Source organism: Pseudopipra pipra, chromosome 2, assembly GCF_036250125.1.
Source record: "Pseudopipra pipra isolate bDixPip1 chromosome 2, bDixPip1.hap1, whole genome shotgun sequence".
Taxonomy (NCBI): domain Eukaryota; kingdom Metazoa; phylum Chordata; class Aves; order Passeriformes; family Pipridae; genus Pseudopipra; species Pseudopipra pipra.
This window is the reverse complement of record NC_087550.1, coordinates 89,143,290-89,169,731: the sequence shown is the minus strand read 5'-3', so window position 1 is coordinate 89,169,731 and position 26,442 is coordinate 89,143,290. Positions and strand designations below refer to the sequence as shown.

The 26,442-nt window shown below is 42.2% G+C and overlaps 1 protein-coding gene across 1 annotated transcript; it reads right to left on the bottom strand.

Annotated features, from left to right (window-relative positions):
• IL1R2 (interleukin 1 receptor type 2) lies at nucleotides 1-20,496 on the bottom strand. Its single transcript, XM_064646348.1, has 9 exons — nucleotides 15,210-20,496; nucleotides 13,420-13,547; nucleotides 13,069-13,327; nucleotides 10,748-10,922; nucleotides 9,159-9,333; nucleotides 8,018-8,083; nucleotides 6,577-6,712; nucleotides 3,690-3,835; nucleotides 1-2,368 (listed from the first exon to the last, which is right to left on the bottom strand). The coding sequence occupies exons 2-9, from the start codon at nucleotides 13,496-13,498 to the stop codon at nucleotides 2,253-2,255; spliced, it is 1,152 nt and encodes a 383-aa protein (XP_064502418.1). The 5' UTR covers nucleotides 13,499-13,547; nucleotides 15,210-20,496; the 3' UTR covers nucleotides 1-2,252.
• Between the last annotated feature and the right edge of the window lie 5,946 nt (nucleotides 20,497-26,442).

Below are 26,442 nucleotides of genomic sequence, written 5' to 3'. Positions count from 1 at the left end.
TATTGTTTTGGGGTTTATTTGTTTTTCATTTTTCACATAACATTTTCAAAAACAATGTTGCCCTTGTGTATAATGATACAAAGAAATGTAAAGCATTTACATTACGTAGACCACTTATTTAAGCCTACTGTAAAATATCTACATAATATAGTTCACTTGAACGTCTGCTTATGAGGAAAGCCTTCAGAATATTGCTAGACCAACAGTTAGAGAAGCAAATATCACTTCATAAAAGATAAGCCTTTGTTTCTATACATTCCTTTTGTATTCAAGGTGCCACTGAGTAACATCTATTCTCTTTATGCTTACACATTCACATTTCTTTCTTCTGCTCTAGTTTGGAGGATGATCTGAGGTGTTTAACTTTCTTATGGCATCAATACTCCACATACTTCTTTTCCACTACTTGGTGAAATCCAACCTGTACCTATAGCTGGATGTGTTACTACACTACTCTTGGAGGATACAGATGGAAAGGAAGAACAAATCACATTTTGAAATGTTACACTTACTGACAAACAAAATTTATTCTCTAGCTACAGACTAGTGATTGCTTGAAAATAATGAGTATTCCTGATGTTCCTAAAATATTTTTCATGTTCCTTCCAGCATTGGTCAGTTCATCTATAGCTTTCTTCCTTCAAAGAACAGATATCCAAGTGGATTGACTGGTTTCCACACTTGCAGACAGCTTTTTCCCATCTGCCCATAAAATACATGTAGTCTTTATCATCATAGCTGACATTCTGTGCTTGGAAACAGTAAATTCTGTGATCTTCTTTGGTTGCTCTTGACTCAGACTGTGTCAGAACTCTAATCTCCATGCCTTAGAATATTTAAAGGGAGGCTTTGGCTTAAATCTCATTACTTGCGAAGGTTTCTGCTAGTAGATAATAAAGGTTTCATAACTCAAGTCACATCCTACTCTTTGAAGTTTTTCCAAATATTTATTGGACTAACTCAGAGCCAGCTATAAGAGATGGTGGAAAGGAATTATATTATGGCCTCTCCCAGTTGGACATGAGCTGTTCATTTCCCTAGTTTTTTACCATTTGTTTCTTTGGAGCCAGTGTTTTTCCTGATTTCTTTCCTGCAGAGTTTGAAAAACCTCGGGGATGATTTACATGAACAAAAAGCTTTATCTTCAGAGTCTGTGAGAGGCGTCAGTTACGGCTCTGTAACAATGTAGTCCTTTAAGGCAGTTTCTCTTCCCTCCCATACAGATGAAGATAATACACATTATGTGTCATGTACCTATTTCTCAGCTATTATAAGTGGTGTCTCTTTGAAGAGGAAGTAACCAAGTCATTTTACTCCTTCTGACTCTCAAAGTACAGCATGGTCACTGATTATTTATTACTCCCTTCTGATTTATGCCAAGACTAGAATCCAGTTAGATTAACCTAACAGGCAGTGTTTTGTATCATGAGTAGTCAATTTGCATACTGCAATTTAAAGGACACAATTTGAAGCTACACCAGACTGGTCACAGAAAGGGTTGGAGGCACAAAAGGGTGAGACTGTATATTACTACTGGCAATCTGTCCAACTACTTCCAGGAATGAAAGTTTTTATTAGTCAAATGACTCTCAAAACACAAATTCTTTCCTTGGCAAAGATAACAACATGTTACAGCTGACTATGAATCTCTAGATATGACATATTAGTAGATAAAACAGAACTGAATACTCCAATGTACAATTATCTGTTGTGCAGATGTAGTTTTCTCTGGGGGAGGAATATTCTGAGACAGTCCATTTAAGTAAAGAATAATCCAAATGGTGAAAAAAATTAGGTTTTTTATGGAGAAATTCATAGATATACAGTTGCCATGACAACTGCATTTGGCTCTGGAAAAGGGAAAACAAATGGGTCTTCTAGGGGATTTCCTTTCCTTTTGTACAAAAAACCAGTAAGTTTATTGAAATTACGAAGGGTAAGAGCACCTCCCTTTCCCTACCTTTCCCATATCCAGAGCACGATCCCAGTATTCTGTGTTCCAAAATCCTACAGATTGCACCCTAGCTGCAAAATAATAGAATCAGGTTTCCTGCATCTAGGCAGTATAAAAATGGAAACTTATATTCTTAACTTCATCAGATCATAGAAGACTTGGAGAAGAGGGAAAGAGCTGATACATATCTGTCTGCTGGGAATGCAGTATATCAGGTCTGAAATGCTCTCTGTGCCTCACGTGAAAGATAGCCATGGTGATTTTTTGTTCTGTTGGCAGCTGGAGAACCAGGCAGAATTTAAACCTTTGCTATGCTATATCCTTTATCGTCTCTCCGCTTCCAGCATATCCCTCCCACGATCACACAGGCCAATGCAATGGGAATCATTGCAATGTACCAGGACAAGCCAACAGCTGAAAAGGTAAAGAATAAATATTAATATTTTAAAAACAAACAAACAAAAAACTCTCAGGAATATAGTTCTCTAAGTTCAAGGAGGAAGAGGAGAAATCACAAGAAAAAGGACGTATGCAAGTTAACCTTCCAGCACAGCTTATGCACCTGTGAAAGGAAGAGGTCTGTTGATTGAACACTCTGGGAAATGTGTTTATGAAGATGGGAGGAAGAATTCGAGAACAACAGAGGGTGAGAATTTAAAGATCAATCCTTTGCATACAGCTGACTCTTCCCAACCCCTGATCAGAGTGGCTGTGTGCCACTTGATTTGTGGCACACGAATTGATTTGTTAAAAGCAGAGACATTCCAAGACGGAAGTAAAAGCACTGCATGGAGCAGGAGTACATAACAGCTAGTCTACCCGCAAGCTGTGTGAATAATTTTCTCCTACAGAGTGGCTTATAAATTAGTAATGATCAAGCCAACACCAGTTGGTCACCAGTTTCCAACACCAGTGTCTGTCCAGACTATTTTTGATTATTCCAGCATATACCAGTACATGGATTGCCTCCTTTGTAGTGAGTGATACCTATGCAGCTCATGGAAGACAAGGCCAGCACATCCAGCAAAATGAGTACAAATCCCTCATCATAGAATGCTGGAGTAAGTTATAACTCATAATGAAGTTTTAAATGTGCCTTTCTAAGACAGTTTGAGCAAGATTTCGTGATTCATCAACCTCATCCAAAGAAACAATTAGCGTTGCTTCACATTGATTTTACAGCATGTTCTTGGCCAGTGGTCATGCTGCAATATCATGCTGCAATATTAATTACACTGAGCTTAAGTCTTCTCTTCCCCTCACTAGGAGCCAAAATAATAACACCCATCATAATTTATACTTCTTGTTATTTTGGTGGCAGTCTGTGCATGAGGAAAAGGAACACTCAAGTAATTAATTCTGTTATTGTCTTTTTTTTCCCTACTAGTTGAGAAACTGCAGGAGCTCTGGCCCTCCTACACCCAAAGGGAATTTGCCAGTAGTCTCACTGAAAACATCATTTCACAAAGTGTATCTAAATTGGAGTCCTATTCAATAAACAGATATACCAGGACAGCTGGATCTGTACCCCTGCATAAAATGTCAGTAAATAACCCATAGAAGGTGCATTTTGTGAACAAACTATATCAAAGACTACAGGTGAAAGAGTCAACTAGACTTTCCCCAGGCAATAATTCATTCTGGCACTATCTCTGACAGTATAAAAGGCTTGGATGATATGTCAGCATTAGAATAATAATAACAATTATCCAAAATAAGCAGTGAAAACAGCTACCTTCCTGCTTGACCCTTGTTGGCAGTACTTGGTATCCATATCTGTTCTGGGCTAGACAGGTAAAGTCTGTGTAAAAGTCCATTTCTTCAACAGAATCAAAAATCAATGGTACTTCAATGAAGTTTTCACCATTTTCTACAATTTCTCTAGAAAAAAATAAGAAAAATTTAGTGTTCAATACTTTTATAAGCTATCTTTTCTCTATTTAATATGTTCATTCTAAGAAGCACAAGAAAATGTATTGGATATTGGCTCATTTCTGAACTAGCCACACAGCATTCAAGGACACATGATGTCTCCCAGTCCAGTTCTGCTAACTAGTTGAGTCTCAGTACTAGTTGAGTGGGCAGTACTAGTTCTGCTAACTAGTTGAGTGGGCAGTACTCATCCTGCACTTTTTGGACCCTACAGGAAAAAGGATCTGAAGTTGTCTTTCAAAAATAATAAATGGGAAGGAAGAAAGGCAAGTAGAATTCCGTATATCTTTAAGCTCTCTACACAGCATTGGGGAAGGACCTAATTCCTTCTTTCTGGTCACCTATTCATTTCTGAAATTAATTATTACTACCAGATGGAAGAGGACATATGGAGAACACAAACCTGCAAATGCTCTCTCAGAAAACTGAACCACCATTCCTGTCTATCACATGTCCTGAGCCAAGACCTCCATACAAGAAACTGTCTAAGAAATTTCCAGCTTATTTCAACATTATTGTTTCATGAGTACAACTCTCTGAAAATGGTTTTCTAGCTGCAGTCAAACATTGTCCCTTGGTATCTTTTAGTCATTTCTGGAGCAGTTGTCCAGCTGCTCTTTAATGATCTGATCATGAGTCTGCACTGCACCATGGCAATGGAATTCCGACTGTACCACAAGAAGGCAGGAACATGGCAGTAGGCTCTTTGCCAGAGACTTCTGCAGGGCATTTATTTTCCTGGTGGTATTTGAGCTGTTTTGCCATGCTGCCATAATGGGGGCTTCCAGTAGAACTGGAGTGTCTCACACACTGTGGGTTCTACATGAACCTTAGCTGTCATAGTCACTGTCCTTGTGCAATTCCATAATAATATGTAACAGCAATAATGATAGTGATAGTCATAATCAAAGTAATTTTTAAAGTCCAAGTAAGAAAGTACATGTGTGCTCTATCCTAAAGCCTGCAGAGATATTTTATGGTTCCTGACCACAGGTTTAATGCATTTTCACTTATCCATATAAACAAGATTATAAACTAATGCTGCCAATCATGGGATGGGAAAACACCTAAAGGCTTGGTGTCGTGGTTTGAATCTTGTTTTCCCCCAGAGGCTAAGAGAAGTGGTAGACCCCAAGGGGTGGAAACCCCTGGAAGTTTTGAAATTCTACCCAATGGGCGCTCCTGCAGAAATGTCAACATCTCACAACCAGACCGGAAGAGATGAGTGGTAGTTTTGGTTGTTGTAGAAGAGGTGGCCATGTTGTGAGCCACGAGGTAGGGGCTCTGTGCCCCTTGGGACCTCTGGCCCCCTCCCAGCCCCTGGCTGGGGGGCTGCAGGGACCTGGAACAGCATAAAGCTGGGCTAGGTGCCTGTAGTTATGCCGAGAGAATGTTTTCTCCATGGGCACAGAACAGCAGCCGGGACTGACCAGAGAAACGGTGGCAGAGAGCCAGGAGATAAGGACCTGAACTGAAGGAGCAACAGAAACATGCAGCACCGCAGAGAAGACTCCTGGAAGACAGAGCCAGGAGAAAGAGAGCCAGCAGCTGAGAGACAGAGTTTGGGGTAAGACTGTACCAGCCCCTCAAACTCCTTTGAGACCTCCTGGAAGGAGGAAGATGATGGACTCTTACTTGAAAGAGCCTTGGAGTGCTACAGCACTTACAGAGAGGAGCTGAGAAGCTCAGAGCGTCCCGGGAGCTGGACCGGGATGGCCAGATGGAATGCAGGGGGGAGTGACCTTGGTTCTCCCCCCCCTTGCACTGCTGCCACGGTGGCAGCCTGAGAGGCAGTGGCACAAAGGCCCTGCAAGCAAGGAGCTGAGTCTCCTGGAGATACCAGACAGTCACGAAGACCCCCCTGTGTCTTCGTGATATGACGTGGTGATACGACCTTGTCTGGGGTTACGAAGCCCACGGAAGACCCCTCGGTTGAGGCGATGGGGCCGAGGGAATTTGATACCTCCCTCGTGAGTGCTGGAAGAAAGCCAGCAATCAGCTGCTGCATGTGGAGAAGACAGAAAGAAACCTGCTGCCTCAGAAGATGCTGCTGCTGCTTAAGAACTGGAAGGGATCTGTCCTTCTTTCCCTCCTGGACTTTTATTTGGAGGAGAGAAGAGATCTGATCCTTGTAAATACTATATGTCATGGTAGAGATAGTTTGTGATCATGTGTATAATGTGATGTTATATTTATCTGTACAGTCATTGTAATATATTACCTTTCCCCCACTTTGAGTCTGGTGTGTGTTTTGTCTGGAAAAGCCCATCTCACATTGGGTTGAGATGTGGGAGGGGGGATGGAACTAGGGAATTGGATTTTGGGGCTATCTCAAACCATGACACTTGGGTATATGGCTGAGTGACCACGTTACCTCTGGCTGCAGCATGACCAGGTTATTATCTGGCACTGGTGGCCACAAATGGCCAAAACCACCTCACATCCATAACTGTTAAACACTCTTGTCCCTCAAAATACAGATGCCACATCCTCAAACTCTGTTGGAAATGGTCCCTGACCCATGCTAAACCCTAATCCATAGCCAGAAATTCCTTGGGAAAGTGCTCTCACCTTTTCTTCAGATCTGTCTCTACCCCATTTCATTACCTGGCATTCAGTTGCACCAAGAGCCCCTCTTGCACTGCAGGTTAAAACAACAAGCACAAGGAAGCACTTTCAGCCAGACTTACTGTCGTTCTCCCTCTGTAACTCTGCTTTGTTTATAAACCACATCAACACTGGTGTCATTTGCCAGCCATTCCACATCGGTTTGGACATGGCTGCTCAGCCCAACAAACACTTTGCATGGAAGAGTCATCTTGGAGCCTGTCAAAAAAACAAAGATTGAAAAACAATTTGGATACACGTGAAGAGCTACTTTTTCTTCTCGTGAAAGCCAACAACTCCAGTGGGAGATCAGGTTCCCACACATGGCAAGCACCACTACATTCAAAACTGAAGTTAATCCCCAGATTACTTATGATCCCCTACCCCTTGGCAGAAAGCCCCTTCAGTTTGTCAGTCCTTCCCAGTGCTAACCAAATCATTTTCCAATTGCAAGAGTTAGCAACTCTTGCTCTAGACACATTCCTCAGGAGGCAAAGCTCTGTCCCTGCAGCCTTGCTCTTTCTGATGTACTGCAGCCCAAAGGGCACCATGTGATTTACCCCTCTGGAGCAATTGCATTAACCAAAAGTATGGCTTTCTTGGAGATGTTGTGGGCAAGAGCATTCAGCTCAAGGTGGGACCTCTGGGGATAAAGTGATTGTGCAAAAATGCTGAAATTTTGATAAAGTTATTGTGACTCAGAGTTAAGGATAAAGAGACTCCAGGCTGGTGTGGATCAATGGAAAACATAGGGCTCAATAATGCAAACAATGTTATTATTATACCTGCGCAGATGGTGATAAAAGGAACACAAAACACTACATGGAGGTAGACAGGAAACAAAACAAAACACAAAACCAACAATGAACAAAAGACCAAACCAAAACAAACAAAAAAAAGCAACCCCAAAACTTGGTGGGGTACAATGATGGAAAGAAAAGTAGCAGGGAAAACTAACAATATCATAGGACAGAGCTGTGCATATAGTACCCAAGTTAAGAAAGTTTAGTGTAAAATGTGACTGGCATTGTCTAGGAGGAGGAAATGCAACAGACATTTGTTGTCATAATGTAATCTTCAAACAAAAATTGAGATCCTATCAAGGTACTTGCTAACTAAAAACTGTCTTGTTCAAACAGTAAAAACCAATGAAAAAAGGTCTCTTTTCAAAAGAGCTAGATGGCTCATTCAAAGCTACCAGATAACCAGACCAATTTGAGGAAATATGAAAAAGAAAAGTTCTTAGTGAAGAGGGAACTGTGGGCAGCTGAGCTAATGGTGCAAACATGCTTTTATTGCTTTGTAAGGGACTAAAATCTATAGCACTTCTGCAGTTTCTCCTACCTCGAAGACAGCATCTGGTTGTAGACAGTAAGAAACAAAAACTACACCAGCACTGACTCTCAGGTAAGATAATAGACATCAAAGAAACTACAACAATTTACGCCAACAAATTACACCGTAAGAGGACCTGCTCTAATTTTTATCTGATTAGGTGTTTCCAAGAATAATGTTAGGCCTTACCAAGAACAGTTGATGTTGTCTTTTGCGTTGGATACACAATTATTGGGGTAATTCTTTTCTCTCGTTCTGAAGTTAGAAAGAGAACAGTCAGTGCTAACGCAAGAGCAAACGTGGGCACGGCCCCAGAACTAGAAACGTGACACTTCGTTCAACACCTGTTGTCTGCCACGAAAACATTTGATTGTTAAACCCATTGGCTAAAAGAGACATTCCCGTCTCAAGCCCAGAGACCCGTGTTTGTGGAGACAGGATCCCGTTCTCATCCCGATCCCGAAGGATGCAGCAAAAGGAATTCATGGCACGCCCGCCCCCTGCTGGCCGCTCGGCGCAGCAGCGCCACGTCCCTTCCTCCCCCCCGCCGCCTTCACCCCTCCGCGAAACAGCATTTTGTTCTCGCCCTAAGCAACTATGAAGTGCTTTAACTCCTAACCTCTCTGCAGTCATTTGCAGTGACACCCCCAAGCCCCCAAGACATAATTACTCGATTTAAAAAACACAGGTACTGGCAGGAACGACCCCTGTCGTGCCAGGGTTGCTGTGGGAGACCCATCAGTGCCAGCGCAGCACTCACGGTGTCCCCATTCCCTTGGCATGCCTAAGAGATAGAGCATGACCTCCTCTCCCGAGTTTCATTAGCAAAGAAGAGGTCTCCTTAAGTGATGTAATGTTTTAAGGTGTCAATCCTTGAATCATAGAATCACAGAATGGTTTGGATTGGAAAGGGCCTTAAAGATCATCTAGTTCCAACCCCCCTGCCATGGGCAGGGACATGTTTCACTAGACCAGTTTGCTCAGAGCTCCATCCAACCTGGCCTTGAACACTTCCAGGGATGGGGCATCCACAACTTCTCTGGGCAACTTATTCCAGTGCCTCACCGCACTCATAGAAAAGAACTTTCTCCTAATATCTAATCTCAGCCTGTCCTTTTTCAGTTAGAAGGCATTCTCCCTTGTCCTATCACTAAATGCTCTTGTAAAAAGTCCCTCTCCATCTTTCTTGTAAGCCCCCTTTAGGTACTGGAAGGCCTCAATTAGGTCACCCTGAAGGCTTTTCTTTTCCAGGTTGAACAAACACAGTTGTCTCAGCCTTTCCTTGTCCAAGAGGTGCTTCACATCTCTAATCATCTAATGTTATATTTACCAACAGTCTCCAGCTGAATTGTCCTGGTGATTTCATACATCACACCTTCAAATGGAAATGACATCTTGCAAGTGTAATAGCCAGCATCTGTTGGTAGCACAGGCGTCATGATCAGAGAATTTGAACCTTTCAGAATGACAAATTTCTCATTGTTGTCTTCCAAAGGCAGGGCATCCTGGAGAAAGGACAGCAAGTGGCATTATGACTCAGATATGGTTACGTCCTGTGTAGGTCCAAAACAAAATTACTTATCCCTATCTCTCTGTTATTAAATATCACTGGGAAATTTGAGCACTTCCACTTTCCTACCAAAGGGAAAGTTCTTTTAATGTGTATCTATCTCTAAAATGCTCCGTGGCACTATGTGAAACGTGAAGAACCATTATTTTAATCTACTTACAATGTGTGTACATAGTTCTTCAATAAAAAGCGCATTTTAAGATGGAAAAGGTATAACACTCTCTTTTCTGAGTCCTCTTAAGAGCAATCAGCCAAGATATTCTTCTAAGACAAAACCATTTTAGTACCCATGAGGGTTTTCACAATTGTATCACTTTCCATATATGACCTCGTAAGACTAATATTCTAAGGTGTTCTTTGAAGACAAATACTAGTAATCATAAAGATTTTCACATAGCTGTTACTTACCCTGTATACCTCATAAACTGTTATAAATTCCTGTTCTGTATCCCTAAGGCTGTCTTCATACAAATGTTGGAGCCCTTCTAAGGAGCAATGATGTTCCTGCTCCATGAAGGCAGGGTAGCTCTTTCAGACAGTTGTAATGAGAACCATATTGAGGGGGGCAGCCTTTTGCTTAGATAAAGTGGCTCATATCCCACTTATGAAGGGAATCCTGAGCAGCACCATTTTACTGGTGTGGTACCAATCACAACCTAGGCACTGCTGTAGGAAGCCAGCCTATGTATTGCATCCCACGGTAAGACAACAGCTGCACAAGGCAGAGCATGCAAACATAGTGAAGCATAAATAAAAGTTAACCAAGGTACTATGAAAATACAAGAAGGATCCCCTGCTCTCCAGTGAGAAATCGTACAGAGGAGGATGATGAATTGAAAGATATTTGACCTTAGAGGCAAAACCATGCTTGAAAAGCCACAAACTGGTAATTTAGGCTAGAGAACACTCTAAGTAAGCATTTTGTAATTAACCTAGTATTTCCAAACACTGTATTCCAGTTGTTTAATGAAAGCTACCCCATCTGAAAAGGGAGGAAGCACCCCTGGGAGGTCCTACTTTATGGGATCCACTACAAGAGCCATAAAAAGAAGCACAGTGCCAAAGGGAAGAGCCTGATCTCAAGTGGCAAACCCTGGAGTTGGGTAAGTAATCTATCCTTATATATAGTTGCACTGCCTGTTAGAGCATACAACATGTGGAACACTTCACCCTGTGCTGAATCCACCCAAGAGAACCTTTCTTAAAATATATACATCTGCCCCAAAATTCCCAGTATATTACATTGTGCTCATGACTTAACCAACATGATGTTCAGGAGAGACATAAAGTGGAGATTTATGTGCTAAATTGGAACTAGGCTATGCACAAAAAGAAGGTGAAAGTTCTACCTTGTACCACTTGAGCTCTAGGCTTGTCCTATTTGGTGAAAAATCCCACAGGTCAGGACAAACGATCTTTCCAGAAGTGAAAGTGAAGAGGACCTGGGGATAGGCAATCTCCTGAGCAGCTGTTTTCTCCACGACTGTGAGGTGGATGGAGACTTCTACGCAGTAGGAGGAGTTCCTGCAGACAGAGGAGGGAGAGGTGAGCACTCACCAGTGACACAGGGAACTTGAGTGACACTCAAGGTTTCCTCCTGGCTCCATTTCTTTCCTTAGCAGTTTCTAGGAGGCCAGGTCTGAGATCATACCAGGAGGGATGCTGGAAAAATCACTGGTACTGTTCTTTTGGCACAATCTAAACATGTGGTTGACACATGTCTGCCTTGGACATTCGGTCTTTTCTTTTTTTGTACACCAAGTTTCCTGTGCACCCTTAGACTACAGCATTTGTTTAATTTTTTCACCTGAACAGTAGCAGGTGTGTCATGAAGCCTCCACCATTTCCTTGGAAAAGATCCTGACTATGAAAACCCTAATGATGAAATAAAAACCTTAAAGCATGTATTGAAAAACATCTGCAGTCACTATTGCACAACCACAGGCGTTTCTGTGAGTACATATCATATTGTGTAGAAAAGAAGGCATTCTGGCTTTGAAAGGTTTGCAGTATTCATTCAGGCCCCAAGTGACAATCACTTCCAGACCCAAGGAGGACCAAACTTGGGAAGACAGATGCTTAAATTCTGTCCTCCACAACCTCTGAAGCCCTGCCTTGGAGGTGCCTCTACCCAGGGCAGTGACTGATCCTTGAACGGGCCAACAAAGCCAGGAGGTTCGACTGCCACCTCCAGGAGAGCAGCTGTGGGCTGCAAGCAGACAGACTGGCACTGCTGCCAGGGCACTGTGGTCATCTCTCACTTAAAGGCTGGATGCCCAAATCCAAAATACTAGCTTCACAGAAGCAGAGATCTCTGATAGTTTGCTTCTACCCTCATTTTGCAGTGTTGAAAAAAAAATCTGATAGCTTTCCCATAGGCTGATTTGCCAAGGGAATACAATTTGCTTGTACTCTATTAGTCCTGCAGTAGTGTTAGCAATGAAGTTATGTACTGGATCTTGCATGTCTTTTTCAAACGTGTTTCAGAGCATTTTACTGTAGGTATTAGTAACACTGCCATAGTATTATATATTGACAAACTAAGCCAGAATAGTACAAAGAGGGGATTTAAAAACACCCTTGAAGGTCTCAGGCACTACTCTGATCTAGAACAATATTTACAACCTTTTATTGCTTTGGCCTCACTATCAGTGTCTTCTCTTCTGCCCCACCATTTCTCGCCGCTGAGACATGTGGAAAGGCCAACCCAATATGCTGAGCATGATTTCTCCACTGGAGTTCTGCCTCTCCATCGCTTCTTCTTTTGACACACATCATTCACAAGGTGTGTCTTGCCAGCAAGGAAACCGTGCTTTACACAAGCAGCTGCAGGGATGTGGAGATATGTTCTCCGCTATAAACCCCAGAGCAAGATGCCAGGGATGTACTGGGAGGCTGGCTGGCTGGAGGAGCTTGGAGGGGACAGAGACCTGGGACACCTTCTGGAGTTCAGGCTTCAAGGGTGATGGGGGGTTTTGCCTTCTTCAGTCCCCAACAAATCCAGACCCTGGTACCTCTTTTGAAATGGTACACTGGGCTGTCAAATTGTAAACACTCAGAAAAAAAACGACCAACAGAGCTGAAAAAAGCCATGCCTGAAGTCTCCACCCACTGCAATCTCGTAAGTCTGTTATCAATCTAGTAAATACACATCGAGTCTTGGTAAAGGTCTTCCAGTAATACCAAGGCAATCAAATTCTGGTTTAAAATGGGAAGGAGAAACAAAATGAAGACCAGGGACAAGGAAGACGAAAGAAGGAAGCCACTGCAGAGCCACAGTGTCTTAGTATATGTTTCATAGGGCAACCTGAAGTACACCAAGGCTATTTGCATCCTGCAAAATCCCCTGCCTGCAGCATGTCCCACTTGCCATAGCACTGACTGGCTCATAGGTAAGCCAGAACAAATTCTATATACACTGTTTTCCCATGACATCATAGCCAAAGCAGCAATCCCATTTCACAATTTATCCAGCTTTCAGTATATGTAGTTGCAGGAGACACATAATGCACTTAAGATTCTGACCTTCCACATTTTTTCTCTAGTAATGTCAGTGAGGAAAGGATCTTACCCAGAAATGCTCTGAATATAACTGGAGTTTCAAATCAAGCTAATGCGTTTAAGACATAGTAAGCTTGTTGTTTCACTGGATTTTCTTTTAAATACTCACCTTTTCGTGCAGATATATACTCCTGAATCTTCTAGCATCACTGGTAAAAACCAGAGTGCATTTTCTTTTGCCCAGATTCTTGAATCTTCGTCTCTTCCTGATATCATGGTTTTTGAACCGTTTTTATGCCATGTGATATTAGGAGTCAAGGCAGAAAAATCCAAATGTTTGTAACTGGGGGAAGGGCACTTCAGAACCACAGGTTCTCCATGCAATTCGTAGTAGTGTTTGAAAAACACGGTGTGATCTGGGCAGTTTTCTATATAATCAGAGACATTTTTACATTACTGTCAGAGAGGCACATTGAACAGAAGGGTGAGGGAGACAGAAAGAAAAAAAGTATGCCCTTACCCATGCTTTTGACTTGCTGGAATCTGAAAGCAGAGGCACCTGCTGTGCACGTCACCAGGACAAAGAAGAGCCCACGCATTTTTTTCCACAGCAAATTGGAAGAAGGTCAAGGGAAAGTCTTTTGAAATCTACAAGGAAGTTTATTACAAGACAAATGATATAATGAAAATAGTCAGTATTATCTTAAGAGTTAAATGTTCTTTTCCTTAATCCAGACCTGGGGAGCTTTAGTTCACCCTTAGTGAGCAGAAAGGGGTCTTCATCCCTAGTTTATGGAGGCTGACTTGGTGAAACCAGAGCATCTGGCTTGGCACAGATATCACTTCTGTCCCATCCCTTTCAATCCAGGAGATGAAAATAGCATACCACAAGATGCTGCTCTGTCCCCACAGCTTTTCAGTGCAACAGCTAAGGGTGGGAAAATCTAGTTCTGCTTATTCTGCAATAAGATGTGACTGAGGCAAGGGTCAGCTGCTTCAAGTGAGCTGTAGTGCAGTAGCTTGGGTGAACACAGGAGCAAAAATGCATCAGAAGAGATATTGGTTCTCTGAAACCACCACCTCAGGTGTCTCCCAAGGTTATATGGCCTTCACTAAATCCTGTGCCACTATATTTTCCACAGTGTGGCTACTAAAGTAGGCCAGCTAGTGTGGATCAGGCTGCAGGCAAACTTCCTGCTATAACCAGAGCCAAGATTTCAAAGTTTCCAGCAAATGTTTTTATTGGGGCAAAAACATCGACTCCCATCGCATGCACACCCATCTTGCTGGTGGTGCTTAAGTGAGTTTTCAGCATGGACACTACTACATCTGTTCTAAAAAAAAAAAGATAAGGAAAACCCTGAACAACTTGTCCTGAAAATCAGATATGGTGACACTAAGGGAAAACAAAACTATCCGCTGCCAGTCATTCATAAACGTCACCTGTATGGACCTGGCACGGACCCAGAAGTTTCTCTGTACATCACTGAATGCTTCTGCTCTACCATGAGGCTTCAGCTGCTGCTACTCAATTGATAATGTGTTATCTCAGTGTGCCGCAGGCAAAAATATATAAAACATGCTGCATAGAGGCACTAATTTATGCTCTGTGTAAGGAATTTATGAGCAATACAGTACACGTATGCACGTGATACATACCATTTCCATTTTATATACAGAAATGGAAATCTCATACATTTAACATTAGTCTAACACTATCATGAATATTAAATGACTGTGCAATTACTTCAAATCATATCCGAAAGCAAAAAAACATTTCTACCAATATAACATAGCCATATTCATAGGTATTCACCTTTGGGCATCTTCTGTTTATCCTATCACTCTCATATTTATGTCATGGTTTTAATCCAAATTTCTTCCTGTTCTGGTAGCTATACTTATCTAGCATCTGATAGTTTGACTACAATAAACTATTTCCAGCTTATTGCCATCTCTGCAACACCACAAAGCCAACCTCTTTCTCAATAATACTGTTTCATAACCATGGGTCATTTCCCCTACTGCTTTATCTGCGAGGGTTTCCAAGGGCGTTGGTATGGAGCTGTAGCCTCCCTCAGCTGCACCTGGACTAGGTGCTAGTGTCATTAACAAGCCTCATGATTCACATGGATACTCTGTAACAGGTGAGTTTCTCTCTCAGTTTCTTTGCCTGATGAGAACACTTGGTTATTTTGTTTATAGATTTCCAGTTCCTTTGCTTTAGTAACTAGAGATCTTCATAAGCCCTACACAGTTTGAGGGTTTAGGGGAGGTTTTCATTCCCAAATTTCCATCAGATTCACTTACCTGTGTTTCTGCAGTCTTTCAGCCATTAGCTTTTCACAAAAGAAGCTATTGTGGAAATTGCTAGTGAGGACCTTATATAAGGTTTAGCTCAACACACAGCGGAAATTTGTCTCTCATTGCCCAATCAGATTTGTGTCAGAACCAAACAACATTTTAGACAGAGCTTTCTTTCCTTCCGTAGAGTGAGGATGAGAGAAACAGAGGCACAGAGAGAAAACATGTGTTTGGATTTCCCAAAAAAGGGGAAATAACTGCTAAATGAGTACGTGACTAATTTTCCTTTTTTTCTGATGAGTGGTAGCTTGCATACACTCATGTCTTCACATGACTATTTCGTGCTCCACCTCAAATAAAAAATTCTCATGAGTAACAAAAGGTGTTCTGCAGCATGGTCAGCTAAAAAATTGCACTGTAGTTAAATAATTGCAATCTTCACATTATGTGGTTTAGCAAGCTCATCATAGACAACATAAATCTTCTGTGATTTCTCAGATCGCTTTTGAATCACGAATGAGTTGATTGCCCTTTCCTTCCATAACATCCTTTTTAGTGTGACTGCCTACATTAATGTTCTCTTGCAATAGGGTATAAAGAATTAACAGATATAAGCAGATCATGAGCAGAAGGAGTAAGAAATGGACTATAATTTGTGGCAATGATGGCCTTCACGTGTCTAGAAGAGGGCAATCTAATGAGGGACTTCAATCTGGAACTGAACTACAAGACAGTTTTTCCTGTGCCTTGTCCTGACTTGTCATGTTCCTTCCAGGCAACCTTGCATCTCTTACAGCCTCTTGATGCTTCATGGAGCAGCTGTCATGCACTGCCTCACTGCAAGCCCAGGAAGGCAAGATGCGGTGTCTGGCTGACCTGCTGGACCTGGAGTCAGAACACAGGTCTAGAAGACTTCAGTGAAATGTCCTCACCTGCCTGGGCTTCGTAAACCTTGGCCAAGCAACCCTGGTCTGGAGCGCTGGGGTCCTAGCCCAAGGCTCAGGCCTCGTGGTGCTCTGACTAACCAAATAATGACACAGTAATAAAAATAACATAGCTGTTTATTGCAGTAAGCACATAAGAACCATTTTTTATTTAATCCTAACATAATTCATTGACTTTTTCTTTAATATCAGTCTCAGTTGTATTGAAGACCTCAGAATATTGTTTAAGAGATGAAAAATTATCAGGTTTTGAGACCATACTGCCCTCTACTATGGAGAGAAGAAACATATCAATGAAGACAACTATTAATATTCTGCAATCTTTGGGGATGTGTCACATGCTTGGATTGCATATATTCCTTTGTGCAGGCAATATTGACCATATTATAACCAGTTCAGTAAATAAAGAGAAAAGAAAAATCATTAAGCGCCATATTTCAATCTGTAGTGGTCTGTATAGTTTCTATATGCTGATCAATGCAGTCATTGCAAGGATCTCTATAGCTATCAGCCCCACACAGAAGCTGATCAATTTTCTTCATCAGTCCTGTTATCCATAAATCTGAAAGGCTGATGATGTAACTGAAGTTACTAACTGCCCTGTAGCACTCCATCTTCTTGTAGAAAAGAAAGAACTCAATCCCCTCGATGCAAAACACACTTGAACTATGAAACCCCTGGTTTTGCCTTCCAGAATCTCTGCACTTCATTCTGAGAATCTGACCTCATGAATTATAAAACTATATCAGTCTTTCCATTTCCAATTCACTGTATGCAACCAGAAAGACAAGCTGTCAGATTCGGTGTCCTGTGTTATATTAAGTTTAAATATCAGGCTATTACTGTATGAGTGACTTGCACAATAGATGTGGGAGCCTCTGATTGTAACCATGGTCACCAAAATGAGGCAAATCCCCAGCAAATAACCCAGATGTTTACCAGACACAAAAAGAGCAAAACTGCAGGAAATGAGGCTTGATATCTTTGGAAAGATTGTACCTACCCACTGCTGCAAACACATTCATTGCATGCACTGAGTAAAGACATGTGACAACAAGCTGTTTGATGAGCAGCAGAACTAGCATCACTTATTTTCCACAGATTTGTGCCCCATGCCCTCACAGACACTCCTCCACTGCAGCCACTTCATGGCCTTTCCCCACCATGCTCCAGTGCTTTCCTTCCCCTCATGTCATGTCCTCTTTTCCCACCTCACCCATGACTACTTTGTCTAGGCCAGGTGCAGTAGCACATCCTTGGGCTCGCTTGCAACTACACTGATAAAACTGATCAACTTATTGCCCATCACCATTTGTATGGACTGGTTGCTGTCTGACTTTCCCTCTGTGGGGCAATGCTTTGGGTCTCCCATCTGTACACATCAGCAGTCACCAGCTTTCCTCATGCTCCTACAACTCCAGGCATTTTTAAAACACAGCCCCTTAGAGGATACAGCTGCAACATTCAAAGTGAGTTTATAATGCAGTAACATATGCTGACCTGCCTTAGAAAACTAAACTAAACACAAATAGCAGTGCAGTTCTCAGACAGCATCATGTCCTTTGATCCATCTAACAAGGATCAACACAGTTAAACAGCTTTCTTTAGAAAAGCTCTATCATGGTTGTCTTCTTATCCAGAAAATGTACTGATCACATGCACCACTACAAGAACCTCAGGTTAAAATAGTTTATCTGGAGGTGCAAAAGTCTGGTCTAGAATAACTCAGGAAGAAATGAAAGATAGAACACGTACTTTTTTTTTAGGAGCTCTCTGCTGAGAAAGCCATGTTATTTTTGCGGTCAGTTATCACTGAGTATTTATAAACAGAAATATGCAAGTCTAGCAGCTATACATACAGAGAGAGACTCTTTTAGGGAAGCTGGTGTCACTCTCTGGTTTCATTGTGCTGATGATTCATGTATACAGCTCAAAATGCTGGAGCATAGCTGTGAAATTCCTGACTTGAAGATCAGACTATTTCCCATATGTCTCAGCCATTGCTCATCTCACTACATAGCTATTTCCCACACCAGGGCTACATGCAGCTGCCTTGCCACATTTGGGTGGATTTTGCTGTCCTCAGACATCCTAATAAAATAAACAAAATCTCAAGAAATATTTAGTGTTCTGGAAGTTCCTTGCAACAGAGACTTTCAAAAGGCCTCCACAAGCATGGTGTGTCTGTTCAGTATCCCTAGTCCATGGAAGGGGAGATGGAAATTCAGGCATCATGTAATGGAGATAAGACCATTTCTATAAGGGACAATTAATGTGCCAGCTTCTTCTAGCAACTCTCAGGTTCTGCTGTCTGCCTTGGAGGAACTCACCCAAGTGGCTCTGTGGCTGATGATGTTTGGCATCCAAGAACTGCACTCCCATAGACTTAGCTATTTATTCTGTTATCCAGTTTGGCTAAGTGAATATCATGCAATTAAAAACTGAAGAAAATTTCTCTGGTTCACATAAAAATAAGGTGATGAGGGATTAAGAAATATTGAATGTTGAAAGCTGACTGGCAAGCAAAGACCCAAAGTAAACCTCAACTATTGCACCAACACATGTTCTTGGGCTTATTGACATGATGGAACCTGGTTTTCATTACTTATAATATCCCTGTGCACTGTTCCCATATGGGGTCCTGAGGAGCACAGAAATGGAGAGGGAAGAAAAAAAGCTATCCAACTCTGAGAATTACCAAATAGATGGAAAAGAAAGAGAAAGACTAAACAGAGAAATTAGCACAAGGCACAACAGATTCCAGGAACACAGGAATTTACATGCTTAGCCAGAGGAATAAGTGCTGTCATACCCAGGTTGTATATGACTAAGTGGAAGAAATAAGAGGAGATGATCCAAGAGATACACTTTGCCATGAGGGAGTGCTAGTTTGGCCAAGGCAGCAATGGCTTGGTTACAGATTGCCTCACTGCTACTTGTTCCTGGGATGTCAAGAGACTCTTTCATAGCAGTAGAAGCCAGGCAGTCTGTGAAAAATAATTACCCTCTCAAGAGCTGGAAGCGACATGGAGGAGGAGACCCTCAGTGTAGAAATCAACAGGCTGAAAGGGACAAAGTAATAGCTAGAGAAGCCCAGAGTCGCTGTGCACAGACACACAGCCATAGACTGGTAAAATAAATGATTTCTGAAAAAGTAGGATTTGCTGGATTTTATTTAAGGGAGAAAACCATCCCAGGGCACAGTCTACTTGATATTTGGTGCTATGTGGAAAAACAGTGACAGAGGACTGTTGCAAAGTTCAGTTTGTTAAAAGTAGTAGAGGTAAAATGATATCTCTGTCTCTGTAAACTGAACCGGAGACGGTAATTTAAATTGCTAAATAGTGACAATCTAAACATCAATACATCCTAATGCATCTCTGAAATGACAATAAAAGTGAAAAAATATCTCTTACTGCCCTTCCTTCTGTCATGGATAAAATGGTGTATAGATATCCTGAATTTTGTTCAGGGATATGGTTCAGATTAGTGTTGGGGTCAGAGAGTAAAAGAGCCTAGAGCTCCAAGGACACTGGGGATGAAAAAGTCAAGCCAAGGGGATCATGACAGGGCCCCAACATCATTGCTGCCCCTACATCTTTTTTATCTGGTCCACCCACGGTGATGGAGACCTCAGCCACAGTGACTAGAAGTCATTAGGGTTAGTGGTAGGGTTTAAAGACTAAAAGATCCCACATCTCCAGGAACCCTGGAGCTGGAAAAGGCATGCCAAGTGGATCATGGCGAGTCCCCAACTTTTCTGCTCCTATATCTTTTTTATCTAGGCTACCAATGGTGATGGGGACCTCAGCTCCAGCAACAAGATGCCATAAGCACTAGTGTTGGGGTTGGGGTTCAGAGAGCCACGGAGTCTACAGCTCCAGGGATACTGGGGCTGGAAAAGACATGCCAAGGGGATCACAGCAGGAACCCAAGATTAGATACCACACGTTTTTATTGTGGGTGACCTATGGTGAGGGGGACCTCTGCCACAACTTCAAGCCATTTGGGTTAGGGTTCAGAGAATAAAAGAGCCAATATTTCCAGGGAAACCAAGGCTGGTGTCATGGATTAAGATTGGCCCCCCCTGAGAGTCAGGGGCTCAGAGGGAATTGGGTGCCAGGGCAGTGTTCCCTGGAGGGCTAATCACTGCTTGTTTTGTTTGCTCCTGTGAAAAATCATATATACACAGCACCGGAACCTGTTGGCAGTGTGTTTCTGTTGGTGTCTGCTGCGTGTAGGTGTAGAAGGCCAGGGGGTGGCTGGGCTCCTTCTTCCCCCCTCTGGGGAGGGAGAGGGGAGCCCTGCGGCCCCCCAACTCTGCCTAGGCCAGAGTTAGAGACAGCACTGGAGTGAGTGTTTGTGAGGGACATGACTCACAAACAACTGGTAAGCAAGAGAGAGAGAGAGAGGTAGGCCTTGTGACCAGGCCCTCTTGTTCTTTCCCCCCCTTTGCAGCCAGGCTGCAGAAGGGGGCTGTTTTTCCCTTCACTGTTTAGTGGGAGTGGTGCAAGGCTCAGCACTGAAGCAGAGCCAAGTGGATGGGCTGATAACGAAGCAGCTCGGCACTAGGGAAAGGAATCCCGGGCGAAGTTGGAGACGGGCCAGAGAGAGAGAGGCTCGGGAGCTGCCCTGCCGAGGTTTGACCAGGGGCAGCCGAAAACTGACTTGGAGGATGCGTATGTTGATAAGCTACACTACAGCAGCCTACAGAACTGAGAGAGAGAGATCACACAGCAGAAATGACACAGGATCAAGGAGAAAGGACTCAGAGCTACCTTCTTGGACTTCGTGAGGAAGGAAGGACTTCCACAAACAGCTGAAGGTTCAGGGGCCCCGAACACTCCCACGAGAGAGAGACTGATTACTTATCAGCCTGAAAAGGCTTTTCCTGGACTAAAGTTAAAGGAGAAGCTTCGAAGGGACTGATAGAAGTGTAATATATTTATATATAGTTGCTTTTAGTTTGTACAGTATATTTATTTGTGTAAATAAATGTAAATACTTCCCCTTCCCCTACAGAAGCCTCTGGCCTGAAAGTTTTCTCTTCGGTGTTGGGATAAATTATGGGAAGGTGTGGGGGAAGCTTGGAAATTGGATTTTGGATTTCTAATGTGGCTCAAACTGCCACAGCTGGGAAAGGCATAAGAAGGGGATCATGACAGCAACCCAAAGCTTCTGCCCATACTTGTTTTTTATGTGGACCACCTGTAGTGATGGGGACCTCAGTCACATGGACAAACTGCCATTGGGGTTAGGGGTAGGGTTCAGAGAGCAAAGCAGCCTAGAACTCCATGGATACTGAGGCTGGAAAATGTTTGTCAAGGGTGTCAGTGCAGGGCCACAACATTGCTGCTTCCATGCCTTTCAAGTGATGGTCACCTGTGGTGATAGGGACGTCAGCCACAGTGAAAAGACACCATTAGCATTAGCATTTGGGTTCAGAGAGCAACAGAGCCTACAGCTCCAGGGACACTGGGGCTGGAAAAGGCATGCCAAGGGGATCACAGCAGAGTCCTAACATTGCCACTTCCACGCTTTTCAAATGATGGCCACCCATGGTGATGGTGACCTCAGCTTCAGCAAGGGGATCAATGCAGGGCCCCAGCATTGCTGCACCCATATCTTTCTAGTCTGGACCACCCATGGAATCATTCAGGCTGGAAAGAAACTCTAAGATCATCAAGTCCAATCATTAACCCAGCATCACCATGTTCATCACTAAACCATATCCCCAAGTGCCATATCCACACACCTTTTGAACACTTCCAGGGATGGTGATTTCACCACTTCCCTATGCAGAACATTCCAAGGCCTGTCCATCCTGCCAGTGAAGAAATTTTTTCTAATATCTAATCTAAACCTCTCCTGATGCAACTTGAGGCCATTTCCTCTTGTCTTGTGACTTGTTACCTGGGAGAAGAGGACAACCCCTAATTTCCTACAACCTCACTGGGGTTCCTTCAGCTTCCCCAAGCTAGCAACCATCCCCACTGCTTGGATGGAGCAAGCCCACAGCATACATCACCTACCATGCCTTACTGCAGGGCTTCAGGTAAAGCTGCAGCACCAATCTGGTCACTCAACATGTCAGGGCTAAGAGGTGGGGCTGACTGGGAGGAAGCAATGCTGAGGAGAACAGCAGACATTTCCCACAGCTTTGGCATTTTCTCAGACTGCAGGCAGTGAGCCAGTGGAGGCACTAGGGGCATGCTAGAAAAAGAAGCAAATCTGAGATTGCTGATTAACTTTTTCTTTCCCTCCAGTTCCGAAATCACAGTGTTTGCTTGCAATCATTATTGGTCTTTTTATGCATGAAGCTCTGTGGTCTTGCATGTGAAAAGTGTTGAGGGATTTAAAAACACAGCAGTGATTACAAAAAGCTCACGGTAACAGCAGACGGGGGAGGAACTATGTCCAGTTGAGGAGCATGAAGTCATATAGAATTACATGAGCCAAAACAACAGGAACAATAGATTTCTAAATCAGTTTTTGTGCTTGGTTTAAGCAGCCAACCCAGCAAACAGGAATTCCAAAGGCAAAGAGAAAAACAGATGACAAAGATTTTTGTTTGTAATTAACTTTTTGTTAGCTGAACTTAAATTTAGGAGGTAAGAAGTAACTTCATACTATGAAAAACAGCGACAAAAGTATGGTTTATTATTAGGGAAAAATTGAGCTGGTACAGATCATACATAACTGTAGGTGTACTGGGAGTGTAATATTAACCATTACTTTTACTTTTTTATTACATATTCCTGAATTAAATATTTGTCTCACCAAGAAGATGAAGTCATTTATGTAATGCAGGCAGTAAATCTTCTCATTTATCTTAGTTTTACTGTCTTTCGGACACACAAGTATATTTCACACACTTGTTTTAAGAAGCAGGAATATGAAACACATTTAGTGGATACAATAACCCAAGTTATTTCTTTCCTACTCCACTACAGTAATGTGTAATTCATTATCACAGGATTTATGGTGATGGGATGGGGGACACAGTGCAAAACACATGAAAGTGCATGTGCTATAGAAATACAGACAACAAAGTTTCAGTTGTACTTGGCATTCTCCCTTGGTGCTTGTCCTGTATGTAATGTCACAATGACCAGCAATTCTGACTGGCATCAACAGTTGCTTGAGAAAAAACATGATGAGATAGACTTGTTCTGGATCAGTGATATAAATGAAGAGAGGGTTACAAATAAATGAATAATAAATAAACAGATGCAACAGATACTGCTTCTAAAGGAAGAGGCAGGGGAAGAATCAGTGTATTCGAAAACATGAATCAGGAGAAATCAAGTCAGTTTGGAAGAAATAGAACCAATCCCAACAACGCCATCATCCTAAAAAAGAAATGCAAGAGCAACCAAGTGATGCTGCAAGATCACACTTGCAATAAAGAGTTAGTAGGCTTAGTCTTTATCTTTTGTGTATCTGTTCAGTTGATGCACACACACTGTGATGTACTGAAGAGAGTTCAGATTTTGTACCATTTGTTTAGGTTAATGAACACATTTGTTTTAATAAAAACAGTTACCATCAGCTGAGGTCATGGTATTCTGTTATACTTTTAACAGTTGACCACACAACAGGAGTACAAATACACATGGGGCAGCAAAACTGATCTTGAGAGGATTTAAGCCTTCAAATGCACAGAGTTAGGCCCTTCTCAAGCACATAATGTTCTGTATCAGCTTAAAAGAGAACTCATAATTTCAGCAACTTCAATTTCTTAAAGACTTTGGGAGGATTTAACACGTGATGGAAAGCCAAGACTATTTAATGATATTTGTTTAAATCGTTGCTATCAACCACATTTTGAAAAGAAAAAGAAGATGTTTTGACAACAATATTGCTTTCATATGCATTTTTTTCTTAATCACAAGCTGGAAGAGTTTTCATTCAGACTTTGTTCATTGGAAGGCTTTACCATTTGCAGGAAAATTTGGGCAACTTTAATGACAGTTTGCAAGAAAGTGGTGGGGTTTTCCTTCAAAACATTCCTGGATTGAGAGCTTCCTTCCCAACAAAACTGAGATCCTTGCTAGTCCTTCCAGGCCGTAGCTTCCAGGATCTGTTATCACAGGGATATTTATTTCACTGGGGACCAGCAGAGCCCTGCACTTATTTTAAGACCAGCTCATAAGTGTTGAGCCATTCCCCTTGTCTTCGTGGAAAGCTGAAAGATCTCAGGACCTTTAAAAGTTACTATTTTGAGTAATGTACAAATTTTGTGAACAGACTTCCCAGGGAGAATGGCTTCAGCAGGATATATGAATAATAGATGTGGCTCTGGCTTGATACCACAGTTACGGGAACAAAAGAGGAAAAAAAGGGGAACCAAATTTAACCATTTCATATCGTAATGGTATGGCAACAGTGTTTGGAACCTTAAATCATTGTTGGCTCCCTTGAAGTTGCTACTGGCCAGCTCTGCACAGCAAGGACAGAGCACTCAGTTGTTCAGAGCTGCTGTCTGTTTCACCATGTATTTATGATACTGGCCGGAGATGAGAGGCTTGTAATTATATGTCCCACACAGAAGTCACAGGATCTTTTGCTGGACTTTAAAATATCCAAGTGAAATACTGGAGATAAGAGATCATATGTAACAAGGCACATACTCATTTGCAGCTCTCTCTCTCTCAATACATAGATTAAGAGAAAGAAAAAAAAATCAGAGACACATATGTATCCATACATGGAGAAATATAGAGGCTGCCACCTGCTGAGAGGAAAGGCTTGTATTCCAATTGCAAAAGACCCCAAAAGAAGGGTAAAAATGAAAGCCCTGCAGAGTTTCTGTTCCTGCTTTGCAGTCCGTTCTTCCATTGCCCCATGCAAAGTGAAAGAGCTACAGGGTGCTGGCTGTGCTCACTGGGGACACCAGAGTGATCTGGTCAAAAATATTTAATGTAAAATGGTAAATGTTTGCAGTAACTCAAAATTATTCTACAGCAAAACTCCAGCAAGAAAAAGTTTACTTATTATTAACACAGCTAATAGCATTTTAGTGACATTTACATGTATAATAAGAACACAAGGGGTACACTAAAAAGTATTTACGTAGTGCACATTAAAAACTTCAGTAGTAGCAGTGCTGTGTCATTTTAGATCAAAATCCATTAATGATTTTGCTGATGATACCGTTTATTAGCACCTGGCAGAGCCCCTGCAGCTAATCATTCACAGAACTGTCAGAACTGGGATGGCATCCTCCAGACCTTGCTCAGACCACTTGTCTCTTCATCTTAGGATAAATTTACTTCTTCACTTCCCCAAATTCCTACCGTAACAGAAGAGAATAATTTTTCTAGTATATCCTCCACTCATCAAATTTTTCTAATTTTTGAAGGCTTGGGGGAGCAGAGAAAAGGTCTGAAACTTTCTGGCACTGCAGTCTGCAAAAGGGAGATTCTTAGTGGTTTCTTAACAATGTAAGCAGCCACTGTTTTTAACACTCTACTTAATTGACCATTTCAATATCTTTTAACGTTATAATGAAGAATAGTGCACGGCAGAGCTCTTCCTTAAGGCTGCGCTTTCTGAGAAGTTGAAGAAACACTACCTTGAGGAAAGGATTCTTTTAATGTGCCAGATTTTATGTTTATGCAAGATAGGTTTTCATCAGACGCTAGTGCAAAGAACAAATATTGAACTGAAAGGTTCTGCTTTTAGCAGGGCTTATGCCTCACTTAGGATCTGCCATGGATAAATTCATATTGGTCTGGGTTCAGGAGTTTCATGTTCAATAAACAAAATGCAGGATTTGCAAATCCTGTACTATTTTATGCATATTATCAAGCCCTCTCAGAAATAGACCTTTCCAGACAGGAGCAAGTTCACCTGCAGCAAAGTGGATGCAAATTCTTCTACACTCTGAGTCAAGTTCTGATGTGCCTCTGATGCATGTTCTTGTCCATCTCTCAAACTGCTCGCCTCCACAGCCCTCACCTCTGAGCAGACCTCTGTCCTCCCATTGCCCATACCAGTCATCCCCAGGTTGCTATAACCAGATCACACATTTAAATGGGGGATTTTGTATAGAGGTAAGTTACCTACTAACACAGTAAAAGTTAGGTCATGAGAAAAAATAGGGCCAGGACACAGGAGACGGACAATGCACAGAGTGGTACAAATGCAGGAGAGGTTGTTGTTACCATAAAGAGATTAAATGTATCAATCTCCACCTTTGCACCACTGTAGAGAAGCCTCTAAGCCATACACCTGGTTCATCCATGACAGCTGCCCATATCACAGACAGCAGCTCTTATGATATGAAGATG